The sequence below is a fragment of the Hyaena hyaena genome, unplaced genomic scaffold, assembly GCF_003009895.1.
Source record: "Hyaena hyaena isolate Hyena2069 unplaced genomic scaffold, ASM300989v1 scaffold_459, whole genome shotgun sequence".
Classification (NCBI taxonomy): Eukaryota; Metazoa; Chordata; class Mammalia; order Carnivora; family Hyaenidae; genus Hyaena; species Hyaena hyaena.
Genome location: NW_024081093.1, coordinates 350,315 through 362,989, shown reverse-complemented (window position 1 = coordinate 362,989; position 12,675 = coordinate 350,315). Strand labels below are relative to the sequence as shown.

At 51.1% G+C, this 12,675-nt stretch overlaps 1 protein-coding gene across 1 annotated transcript in view; it reads right to left on the bottom strand.

The window, feature by feature from the left end:
• Positions 1 to 3,574: 3,574 nt before the first annotated feature.
• TRIM71 (tripartite motif containing 71) overlaps positions 3,575 to 12,675 on the bottom strand; it is a 62,138-nt gene continuing 53,037 nt past the window's right edge. Inside the window, exon 4 of the mRNA XM_039253736.1 lies at positions 3,575 to 11,112. Within this exon, the coding sequence (XP_039109667.1) occupies positions 9,661 to 11,112 (1,452 nt within the window). The 3' untranslated portion in view covers positions 3,575 to 9,660. The remainder of the gene's footprint in view (positions 11,113 to 12,675) is intronic.

Here is a 12,675-nt window from a genome sequence, read left to right as displayed (position 1 = left end):
TCCTGCAGAGGGTCCACCACTTGCTCAGGTTCGTGGGTTTGAGCCCCGTGAAGGGCTCTGTGCTGACAGCTCAGAGCCTGGAGCCTGCTTCGGATTCTGTGTCTCCCTTTCTCTGCCTCTGTCCCGTTTGCACTCTCAAAAAGAAATAAACATTAAACCATTTTTTTTTTAATATTTTTATTTATTTCTAGGAGAGAGAGAGACAGCGTGAGCAGGGGAGGGTCAGAGAGAGAGGGAGACACAGACTCTGAAATAGGCTCCAGGCTCTGAGCTGGCAGTCAGCACAGAGCCCGACGCGGGGCTCGAACCCACGAACCACGAGATCATGACCTAAGCGAAAGTCGGACGCTTAACCGACTAAGCCACCCAGGCGCCCCACATTAAACAATTTTTAAAAGATAACTACACACTTTGATCATAAGTACATCCTGGTTGGCTGGTGACCTGCCCTGGGTGGGCCTCCCTCCCAGGTTCTGGCTGCCTTTCAGTACAATATTGCCTGTGGCCGTGGGAAAGGGGCCAGAGCCCTGCAGGAAATACTTCCGCTAGCAAGTGGCACTGTGTCCCCTGCTCACAGCCTGCGGGACAGAACTATCCACACAGACCTTTCAACACAAGGAGGCCAGAAAAGGCGACCTGAACCCTTCACATAGCAGAGCTTTCAATGTAGTCAGATGTATTGACTACTTGTTGCCTGTGCCTTTTCATAAGATTTATGTATCATAAAAGTCACCTACTTCATCATGATTATCTAATTCCAGAATATTCCTTTCATCCCCAACAGAAACCCCAGGAGGTTGTTGATAATGCAGGAAGGCTATGTATAAGGGGGGGTGGGTGTGGGCAGGAGGAGAGGGAGTGGGGATACAGGCAATCTCTGTACCTTCCACGCATTTAAAAAATGTTTTACAGGGGCCCTTGGCTGGCTCATTCGGTAGAGCACGTAACTTTTCATCTTGGGATCCCGGGTTCGTGCCCCATGTTGGGTGTAAAGATCACTTAACAATAAAAGCTTTAAGGGGTGCTGGGTGGCTCAGTCAGTTGTCTGACTTCCGCTCAGGTTGTGATCTTGGGGCTCCTGGGTTTGAGCTTCCTGCTATTGGGCGTGGAAGCCACTTCAGATCCTCTGTCCCTTGACCCGAACCCTCTCCTACTCGCACCCTCTCAAAAAGAAATGAAACCTTAAGACGAAACAAGACAAAAAATAACCTTTTTAAAAAGTGTCTTTAAAAAAACTTCATAGCAACCACTGCCAATCGCCCCCAACCTCCCAGCATGCAGCTAGAAATCTGCTGTCTCCAATTTATTTGCCCACTTTGGCTATTTCATGCAGGTGGACTCATGTCTAGTTGGCTTCTCCATCTTCAAGGCTCATGCAGGTAACATGTATCCGCACTTCATCCTCTTCTGTGGCTGAATAATATCCCCCTGTGAGAATGTACATTTTGTTTGAGGCATGTTTGGCTCGTCCCCACTTTCTGGCTGTTATGAAGGGATAACGGGGCTATGAACACTCACGTGCAAGTCTGCAAGTCTGCATGTGGACAGGGCTTCGGTTCTCTCAGATGTGTACCCGCGAGTGGCATTGCTGGGTCCCACTTAACGTAGAACTGGGAAGTGTTTGTACCGTTTTACAATCCCATCAGCCATGTATGTGGGTCCAGTGACCTCCTATGTAGAACTGGCCGTGAACATTCCAGAAGGGCTGCCCCAGTGGCCAGCTGCCTGCAAACAAGTGTGGTCACCATCAGGAGGTTTGGGTCCCTCCAAGCTCACCTCACTCAGTGGAAGAGACTGAAGGCAGTGGGGCGCTAAAGATGCGGTGATGATTTGTTCTAGTACTTTCCTGTGCTTCCCTCATAAATGGGTCTTGCCGGGGCGCCTGGGTGGCTTAGTCGGTTAAGCGTCCGACTTTCGCTTAGGTCATGATCTCGCAGTTCGTGGGTTCAAGCCCCGCGTCGGGCTCTGTGCTGACTGCCGGCTCAGAGCCTGGAGCCCGTTTCAGTCTGTGACTCCCTCTCTCTCTGACCCTCCCCTGCTCACGCTGTCTCTCTCTCTCTCTCTCTCCTAGAAATAAATAAAACATTAAAAAAAAAAAGAAGAAATGGGTCTTGCCTCGGGGCACCTGGTTGACTCAGTCGGTTAAGTAATCGACTGCAGCTCAGGTCATGATCTCACGGTTCTTGAGTTCGAGCCCCGCGTTGGGCTCTGTGCTAACAGCTCAGAGCCTGTAGCCTGTTTCCAATTCTGTGTCTCCCTCTCTCTCTGACCCTCTCCTGCTCATGCTGTCTCCCTGTCTCTGTCTCAGAAATAAATTTTTTAAAAAATGGGTCCTGCCTCATTTTACCAGCAACTTTTCCTAGATCTTTCAGAGGTCTACCCGACACTACTCTCTTAAGGAGATTCCTTTCCTTAAAAAAAAAAAAAAATTGCATCCATCCAAATTATTACATTTGAGAGTGTCTCCTATTGTGTCCGGCTCGAGGTAAAGGGATAGAAGTGAGGGATTTGGAAAAGGAAATGGAGAAGGGGGGCTGGGACTCAGGATCCGTGACATTCTGTTTCCATCTAGAGTCTTCAGGAAAGCTGCCATTCGGGATGTGTTGAAGATGGGATCACTGGAGCAAAACCCCCACTATTTTACATTTTTAAATGTTTATTTTTGAGACAGAGAGAGCATGGGGGAAGGGCAGAGGCCAGGGTGGAGATAACTGAGGATCTGAAGCGGGCTCTGAGCCGACAGCACAGTGCCTGACGCGGAGCTCAAACTCACAAACCGTTATGTTGTGACCTGAGCTGAAGTTGGGGACTCAGCCAATAGAGCCCCCCGCAAACACCCTTCCAATGCTCGCTGCCAACACGGGGCCACGTGACAGGAAGGGCAGAGATTCCGTATGGCAGGCACTTGAACAAGGGGAACACCCCGCCACAGTCGGACGCCTGTGAACTCTCCTCACAGCAGGAAAGGGGCCCGGGATGGGAGGAATCCTAAGGAACACAGGGGAGCCCTGCTCAACTCCATCCAAAGGGCAAGCCTTGGCTGTTTGCGAAGACACAATCAACAGGTGAGGCAAGTTGGGGAGCGCGTAGTTCCAATGAAAAACGAACTCTCCGAGCGAGCTGTCAACACGCTGAGCCCAAAAGAGGTCTTTATCTGTCTGGCGTCTATGTATGGTCCCCTGTGAGCAACGGGCCACACGGGTGAGCTGCCCACTTCTTCCTCGGGGCCAAGCTTGGCCCCCGAAGCTGGTCCCCACCGTCCCAGACGGAGGCTGTACCCCACCCCCAGGGCAGTGGCATGTGTGCAAAAGGGCAACTGTGGTCACAGGCACATCCACTCAGCCCTAAGAAGGTAGCCCTGGGGCTGCCAGATCCCACCTCCAGGACCCTCAAGTCCAGGTGTGAGAACACCTGGGCTCCCTCCCATTCCCTCTTTAAGAAAGATGCCGGGATCCACCTTTTTTGAAAACCCTGCGTGGACCCAGTCCAGCCTGAGGGCAGCTCCTTCCCCTCCAGAGAGGCGCAATCCCTGCACCCTTCTTCATTCTGGATTCAAGGACCACACAGACACAGATTTCCATGGAAAAACCCTCTTGTTTATTTGATTAAACAAAAATAAAATAAGCTGCATAGGAACAATTTTAAAGTCCAAAGAGACACCAACTTTGTTTTAAGGCTGCAGTAGCTGATACGGCATCTCCTTGCTACCTTCTCCAGCCTTCTCTGTGGACCACAGCGGTACATTCAGAAGCCCTGTTAGCTAACACACAAGCTTTCGCCCGTTTTCCCATTGGTTCTTCCCCCGCTCGTTGCCCGTCATGCCTGCGGCTGCAGGGGAACCTCTTAAGATTCAAAAGTAAAAATTGAGAGGGTGGGAAACCCCACCTCGAACAAAACAAAACAAAAAAAAATCCAACAACCCACTTTAAAGGTTTGGGGGGAAACCTCTGCTTCCCCATTCTTCACTTAATTGGGATCTTCACCACCACTGCCATGCCCGTTCTAGAAAGTGTCAAAAGGCAGCACCCCAGACAGGCTTGCAGGATGGATTCTGGGACCTGGGGAGTGACTCTGGTGGCACGCACCCCTCTCATCAGGTCTGCCTTGGACCAAAAAAAAAAACAAAACTTTTTTTTTTTTAACAAGGTTTATAACATCTGGCCACACGCCCATGTTAATTTCCCCAACTCTCCATTCAACCTTTTTCACCAAACAGAAAGTTCTGTGTCCTACACTTAATTATTTTGCTGACCGGGCATGACAGCTCATGGACAGTATTAAGCAAGATTCATTTAAGAAACAAACTGCCCTCCCACCCACCCAATTACAACTAACATGCTAATTTAAAAACAACATCCCTCACCCACCACCCACCCTCTCACCTGCATTGATTTTAAGGGAAAAGAATGGGGTGGGGGGAGGAAAGAAACCTTACCACCCTAGAAACAAGAACATCCCAGAAACGTGAAAAAAATCTTCCTCTGAAGAAAAACCACTACGCAGACGGCTACGAAACATGAACTACCACAGAGCTGGTTAAAGAAAGTAAACGCTTTGCTACGCGCGCTAACATTCAGTTAGTGTGCCCCGAGACAGAGCCGTAAGGAAAATACTACCTGAGCTTGTAAGTTAATACAATCATTAAAAGGAGGTCTAAGACCGTGTGGAGACACAAAACTTTTAGAACCATTACTGGTTAAGTGATGACAGAGAGCATCCCACCAGGCTGGCTTGTTAACCCGTAAGATCAATTTTAAAAATAGACATCACTGAGGTATTTCTCCACCATGACATGTTTAAGCCCAATTCGCAGTAATTACAGTGATCCTGGGACCCTCTCTTCCAACCAAAGCAAAAAAATCAAACCAGGGTAAGAAGAGAGGCGGAGGGGCAATACAGTATGCCGTGGTAATGTGCTTTTAACTTCATCAAGTATTTAAAAAAAAAACAAAAAAAAAAAAAACAAAGGAAAGAACAACCCGTCAACGTGTTACCTTTGGTAGAGAAACAAAAAAAAAAATGAATGCAAAACAAGAGAGGAACACACACTCGACCCGGTCACTGTTTAGCACAGCAGTGACTGCTGCAATGTCCAGGAAAGGTACGCGTTCGATCAGGGAGGCTAAAGGATTCTTGTTCCCTTCAAATATCTGAGGTTTCCAACAACTAGAGCCTTAGAATTGCTCCTAAAAGGGTAGGTTTGCAGACATTCAAAATACAAATAAAATGTCTTTCTCTTCAAGAGAAAAAGAGACCTAAAGGTCTTTATTTGCAGTTCAGTCCTCAAACAGGTCAGGTGACCCAGTAGTTTCATAACACTGAGCGACAAGGTAATGGTGTGCCTAACTTCTAGTGGGGCGGGAAGGCCAGATTGGGTTAGGTCATGCTTGGGATTTAGGACTACATTTGCCCGAGTACAGGAGTATTTGGTTTCAAGGTTTTTTTCTCAAGGTCAAACATTTCTCCTGGGAGAAACCAGTTCTGGGTTTAGGAGAACCCTCTCTTCCAGAGGTAGCTCCCCACTCCCCCTGCCCCCTCCCCCCCGCAGATTAATACTATGCTTTTAGAGACCCATTAGATGCGAACATGAGGTAGGTGACTTTCATCAAAAGTGAGGTAGAAACTAAAGAAAAGCGAATGGTGTGGGGTTGAAGAGTATTTAGGTCCTGCGCCGCTGGCCAGCAGGAAGCCAGAGAGAGCTTTTGGAGATCGTCACACGGAGTATGAAGTGTTTGACTTTTATACAGCCCCGGACTGTTGGAGAATCAAGGAGAGCAGTGTTTTTAATAAATACCCTAAGTACTTTTTTGGCACCATCAGATTTTTGTTTTTAAACAGAAACACAAGCCTAGATAGAACTTTGGCATAGCTTTCACTATCTACCAGAACACAGCAACTGTAGAAGTCTCCCGAAGAGGAAGACAGCACCCATTCAAACAGTACTCTGCCACTTCGAGCCTGAAAAAGAATTCCCTCCTGAAATCATTAAGCTTTGGCTTAACTAGAACGAAACAGAATGAGCCCAAATCAAGCCATTCTCTTCTAACTCCATCACCAAGTGCCGCACCTCTGGCAACTCTTTTGGCCCAACACACAGTTCAGATTGTTTATGGTGCCCTTTTAGGTGTTTCCCCAGGTAAGTCAGACTTAAAGGGCATCCAGCACTCAAGGAGTCCGGGCACCTGGGTACTGCCCGGGGGGCCACCCGTCAGCCACACCACAGCACAGGCTTCGGCGACAGCATTGCATCTCGCGGCCGAGTTTACAAAAAAATATTTTTCCCTCTTAAAGACTAACACTTTTGAAATGTTAACTCTGTCAACCAAGAGTGGGTTTCAGCCACGGGTTATTTAGTTTCCTTCAGCCACCTCAATACCCAAGCGTACACACCCAAAACCAATCAGCATCTCCGCGCACACACCGACCTTCCACCCCACGTCACCCTGACCCCCCAGACCAGAGATAAACATAGGGATTATTGTCTGAACAGCACACTTACTCAGCAACAGTTTATACTCCTTCCTCCCTCCCAGCACCCATGACCAAATCTTTTCATTGTGTTCAAGACTTCTCTCCTTGAACCCATTCCAACCTACCCTGGCATCACCTCAGAACGGGCAGGAGGTATCCAGTTAAAAACCCTTCTTTTCAATGGCCTCACTCACACTAGAGTTCCAAGCATTGGCTTCTCTCCTCTTTCTTTGATTTGGAGTATCTCACCTCGTACATCAGACACACTCCAAAGTGCTTCGCACAGTCCCAGTGGAGCAGGACTCCATCATGGGCAGCCACAGAGGGTCAGTGTTTTAAAAACAAAAGCTTCCCACGTGTGACCACGTTTCTCAAATGGCAGTGATGCCCAGTTCTGGGTGCAGGAAGATAAGGAGATGGGCCACTGGAGCGGGGGGGCATGAGGCAGCACCCCGCAGCTCCACACTCATTTCGGGGGAGGACCTACTAGCTTTGAGCCTGCAAACTGGCCAGTCTATTAACTGAGACCTGATCATTTCAGTCCTGTGTGGCAACCCTGGCTTTACAACCAAATCCAGAGAAATGCTGACTCCGCAGTTTTGCATCACCGCTATTCACCGAGACACGCTCTCAACTCGGGTCCCGCGAGTCCCCCATCACGTACGGAGGCCCTGGGAAGGGCAGATCGGAGTACAGACGGGAGAATCGGAGGTAGTGGCTACCTGAAGTAACTCATCCCAGGTTCCCGAGAACGTTTCTAAGGATTTCCAAGACCCGTTTCTTCAAATCAAGTTTCATGAGCGTTTAAAGCCAGTTGTCTTTGGTGTTTAAAGGGTGGTTTGTTGGATGGTGGGGATGGGAGGGGGCGGAGGGAGGAAGATCAGCACCAAGTTATTCCAAAATAAACAATAAAAATGTTTTAACTCTACAAACTCTTTACCAAAGAACTTAGAATCTAGGGGCAAATAAAAGGCAACTGAATAGAAACTGGGGAAGGATTCAAGATCAGATGCTTCAATAAAGGCAGCTTTCCAAAACAGGATTTCCTGACGCCTGCCCCCCCCCACCCCCCCTTCCCGGAAACACAGCAGCTGGGAGGCAGCAGACGGATGCTACTTTCCGATTTTGGGATCCTTTATTGCATGCGGCTCTCCTTTACGCAGTGAGTTTTCCCCCATTTTGGTCATTCGGAAATCCTAGCGCTAAAGCAGCAAGGAAGACCCAGGGTCTCCGGAAAGTGGTGTCCAGCAGGGCTGGATAGGAAAGCAACAGATTGGCTTTGCTGCGCTGCCCCTAGAGCCTCCTCTTCCTCCCGGAACAAGGAAAATGAGTCGTTCCATGTGTGTTTGCTCATTCTGTTCATTTAAAAAAACTCTGTCCACGTTGCAAGGGGCATTTCTCTTACCACAGGAACAGACCCTGACCCGGCAGCCCTTCCGCTTCAACAAGGGGCGTCCCCGTAAGCCCCTGTCCTCGGGGGGCGCCTCCTGCCCGAGGTGCACCACTCCGGAATGTGGTTCTTACTCAAGATTTGGGGGGGACGCTGGGTCCCATGCAGGTTCTCACGAGCAGAACATCAGCTACACCTACTTTCCACGTGAGAGACAGATAATGCCCAGCCGCGCAGGGCCCTGTGCCTGCGTCCAGCTTCCAACTACCCAACCCTGTAAAGTGACGGACACCATTCCACAGTCCCGCAAGCGGGAGCCTGGCTCAAACGTTCATTCTTTGGTACCGAGAGAGGGGTTGCACAAAAGGTAGTACATCCTACATCTTGGGGAGGGGGCGATTTGGTTTACAGATCCTTTACATTCAAAGGCCTTTGGGGGAAAGGTTTGCGTTAACCACAGGGTCCCATGGCACGGCACGGCTCGGAGGCAGACGGCTCTGCACAAGTGGCCCAGGCAGAGGACGCCTGATGGGCCCCTCCCATGTGACGTTCAACATTCTATTTCCCTGAACTTCCCAAGCAGGAAAAAAATTGTGCTTTTAAAAGTAAAAGTTCATTCCTTTGCCTACTCTTCTGAGGAAAAGAAACACCTAGCATTAACAGGAACGACATTCAAGCCGGGGTCGGGACTGACCTCCACCCTCCCTCGGAGTTCGGGGATAGCCTGTTTCTTTCCCACGCTCCCTGTGGACCACCTCAGCGCCCGCCTGCACTCAAGTCCATGGGTGGGTGGGTCGGATGCCCTCTTTCTGAGAACGAGGTTGATTTTCTCCTTTCCTTCCACTGAACTTTATAACCAACAGCCAACTACAAATACTTAACTTTTGAGAATACGTATAATCAAAAATCCTAAGCTACATCTATTTTTTAGAAACCAAGGCGTGAAAAAAATGTTTCTTTAGATGGTGGTGCCAGAGCCTCACAAACATGCACCTGTACCCACCATCCCTTAAAAGAAGCACAGATCACATCCCCTAAAATATGAATAGAAGAGTCTGCTTTTCTTGGCTAGCAAGCCACAGCCACATCCACATTTTCTAGGAGTAAGAAAAGATGCTGAATACGCTGAGGTATAAAAGGAGAACACAGAAAAGTTCTCTGTTGCAGCATTTAAAAAAAAAAAAAAAAAAACGAAAATTAAAATGAAAGTTGCCCAAAAAGATCGAGATCACACAACACAATCTAATCCCCAAAAACATAGTATTCTCGAGAACACAGATACTCTATAATTACACATTTTAAATCTTATTTTTCCACATTTTATAGTTTTTTTTTTTTTTTTACTTAGTAGTTTTTTTCATGTTTCCTTGGCTCAATCTATAGAATACACCCCACCACACACATCCAGTACCCACCCCCAGCCAGAGACGCCAGGCTTGTGCAGATCACGCCCCACGGAGGGTGGGGGGGAATCGCGAACTCCGCTGAGTGAGGGTGGGGAGGAGGGCAGAGCGCCTGCTGGAGAAGGAAATGTAAAGATCTATGAGGTAGATAGAAAATATCACGTCACAGGCTCAATCCCTGCAGAAAGGAGAAGTACATTCATCTGTAAAAAAAATAAAGATGAGGTAGGACGTAAGCAACGTTGTACTCTTCTTGTTCTCTTTAAACAAAAGAAAAAAAGAAAATTTCCCTGAGACGGTTTTTTCTTTGAAATTCCAAAGGAGAGAGAAAGAGAGAGAGAGGGAGAGAGAGAGAGACGCACGCACACCCCGCGCACGGGAGCCTGGAGAACGCGATTAGAAGACCAGGATCCGGTTGTTGCCGAAGTCCACCACCACGATCATCCCGTCGGGCGTGACGGCGATGCCCGAGGGCCGGTCCATCTGCCCGAAGCCGCTGCCCTGGGCGCCGAACTTGCACAGGAAGCTGCCGTTGGACTCGAACATCTGCACGCGGTGGTTCCTGGAGTCGGCCACGATGATGCGCCCCTCCTGGTCCACAGCCACGCCCTGGGGCCGCAGGAACTGCCCGTTGCCCGTGCCCTCGGAGCCTAGGAAGCGCGCCGACTGGCAGTCGGGGTGGATGACCAGGAGCCGGTGGTTGTTGAAGTCGGTCACCACCAGGTGGCCCTCGTGGTTAAAGGCCACACCCCGGGGGGAGTCAAAGTGCTTCCAGAGAGCCCCCTCGAAGCCGTACTTATTCAGGAAGACGCCGTCGGGCCCAAACAGCTGGACGCGGTGGTTGCGGGTGTCCGAGACCAGGATCTTGCCCTCTGGGTTCACCGCCACGTCCCAAGGGTAGTTGAACTGCCCGTTTTTGGTTCCCTTCTCGCCGAACTTGAGCAGGAACTGGCCCTCGAACGTGAAGACCTGGATGCGATGATTGTCCTTGTCGGCCACCACAATCCTGCGGGAGGCGTCGCAGGCCACGCCGGCTGGCCGGTCGAACTGCCCGGGCCGGGAGCCCAGGGTGCCGAACTTGTGGTGGAAGGCGCCGCACGGCTTGAACACCTGGATGCGGTTGTTGCTGCGGTCGGCCACGACGATGTAGCCCTCCTTGTCCACGCTCACGCCCCACGGGCGGCACAGCTTGCCATCTCTGTCGCCCTCGCTGCCGAAGCTCAGGCCCGGGAGCCCGATGCCCACATAGCTGCGGCCCGACTTGACCACCACCTTGAAGGGGCTGTTCTCGATGTGCTGGTTGCACATGGTGACCGACACCAGGTGCTCGCCCTCCAGCTGCGGCCGGTAGCTCACCACGTATGTCCCGTTCTGCTGGTCGCTCACCTCGGCGCCGAAGAGGTTGCCGTCGGGGCCCAGGACCACCGCCGACATCAGGTCGCCTCCGGAGAGGCGAGGCTCGCCGTCGTGGTCGTAGCCGATGACGGTGAAGGAGGCCACCTTGCCCTGCAGGGCCCGCTTGAGGCCGTCGCCGGTGGCCTTGGTGAGCGGCGCGAAGGCCCCGCTGCTGACGAAGCCGAAGGACTTGATGGCGAGGTACAGGGCCTGGTCCGGGGGCGTGAAGGTGACGCGGTCGTCCTCCTGGGGCTGCAGGAGGCCGCGCACGCTCTTCAGCTCCTGCACCTGCGCCAGCATGCGGTCGCGGGCCAGAAGCACGTCCAGCGCCCGCCCTTCCTCCAGCACCTGCTGCACCGCACTGACTGTGCTCTCCAGCTTGTTGAGGCTCTGCCGCAGCTTCTCCACCTGCAGGTACAGGGACTTGGCCTTCACCTGGCGGATCTTCTCCACCTGCGGGGACAGAGGGCGGCGGCTTTGAAGCAGGCCAGGCAGCGCCACGCCGCCCGGCGCGGACCCCGCGGACCCACGCCGCGCAGTCTGCGTGAACCACTGGCCCGTCTGTGCTCCTCAGAAGCGGCTAAATTGCCAGGACAGAGGGAGGCCGAGGGAATGTTCCAGAGTACGAGGGCTTCACAGCGCAGGACCCCGGGCGGCCGCGGGGTCACCACTACTAAAACTGCGCTGGGGGAACCTGGGGGCTCCGTCCGTTAAACATGCGACTCTTGATTTCGGCTCAGGTTAGGCATGGAGCCTGCCTCCCTCCTTGTTTCTCTCCCTCCCTCCGCCCCTTCCCGCTCATGTGCTCTCTCAAACAAAAACAAGAGGCGGCTGGGTGGCTCAGTCTGTGAAACATCTCACTTCGGCTCAGGTCGTGAACTCACGGTTCGTGGGTTTGAGCCCCGCGTCGGGTTCTGTGCTGACAGCTCAGAGCCTGGAGCCTGCTTTGGATTCTGTGTCTCCCTCTCTCTCTGACCCTCCCCCACTTGTGCTCTCTCTCAAAAATAAATAAAAAAATTTTAAGAAAAGTTAAACAAAAACACCCCACAAAACAGCACTGGTGAACAAGGGATTAGACAACGGCATGGTTTAGAGACTGAACACCAGGATTCTGAGGAACTGGGATGATGTAAGAGAAAGCCCTTGCTCAGAGGAAACACACACACAGAAGTGTTTAGGGGCAAAGCGGCATCCTGTCTACAACATGCCAACTCACTCTCGCTCCAATCACTGACGGATACACACAGAGACAATGGCGAAAAGTGGGTCAAAATGTAAAATAATCAGTAAATCTGGGTAACGGATACATGGAGTCCTTTTATTATTCCCGTTAACTTAGAAATCAAAAAAGATAAAAGCTACATGACAAATGCTTAGGAAGCACCTGCTTTGTGCTGGGCACCAGGAGTGTGTGATGGCCAGGAGAGGGTATGGTCCTTGCCCTCAGCAGCAGGACTTCCCAGGGGACCTGAGGCCAAGAGCCTGCAATCGCTTCAAAGATTTCTCCCTCTCTACCGCCCCGGCCCCCGCCCCCAAGAGGAGGAGAGTCTGTATGTGGAGAGAACCTGATTGAAGATTACAACCTGTGCGCGTGCACGCACACGCACACACACACCCCACCTGCCTGCCACACATCCCATCTGGGGATGTTTTCGGTCTTCAGAGCGCCTGAAGGCCCCTCGCCCCAAATTTGGAGATAATAGTTAAGTCTCTGGAAACCACTGGCCTGTATTATTTCCAAAGGAGCCCTTTAAGTTTAAATTGCTGTAATCTACGAACCTGAAATCTGACCTGCAAAACAGAATCCCGCTTCAGAGGCTCTCAGAGCCGCTAATTGGGAATGTGGGGTTCTGCCTGACCAATGAACGAAAGCTACTTCTCCATTGGGGGAGGGGGGCCATCAAATCAGTAAAAGTCCACCAATTTAAGGTGATTTCCCCTGTGAAGCAAATAAAGGAGTCACCTAGCTGATTCGTGCCATTCAGCAGAGCGAATCATGACTTCTGAGAGCTCTAC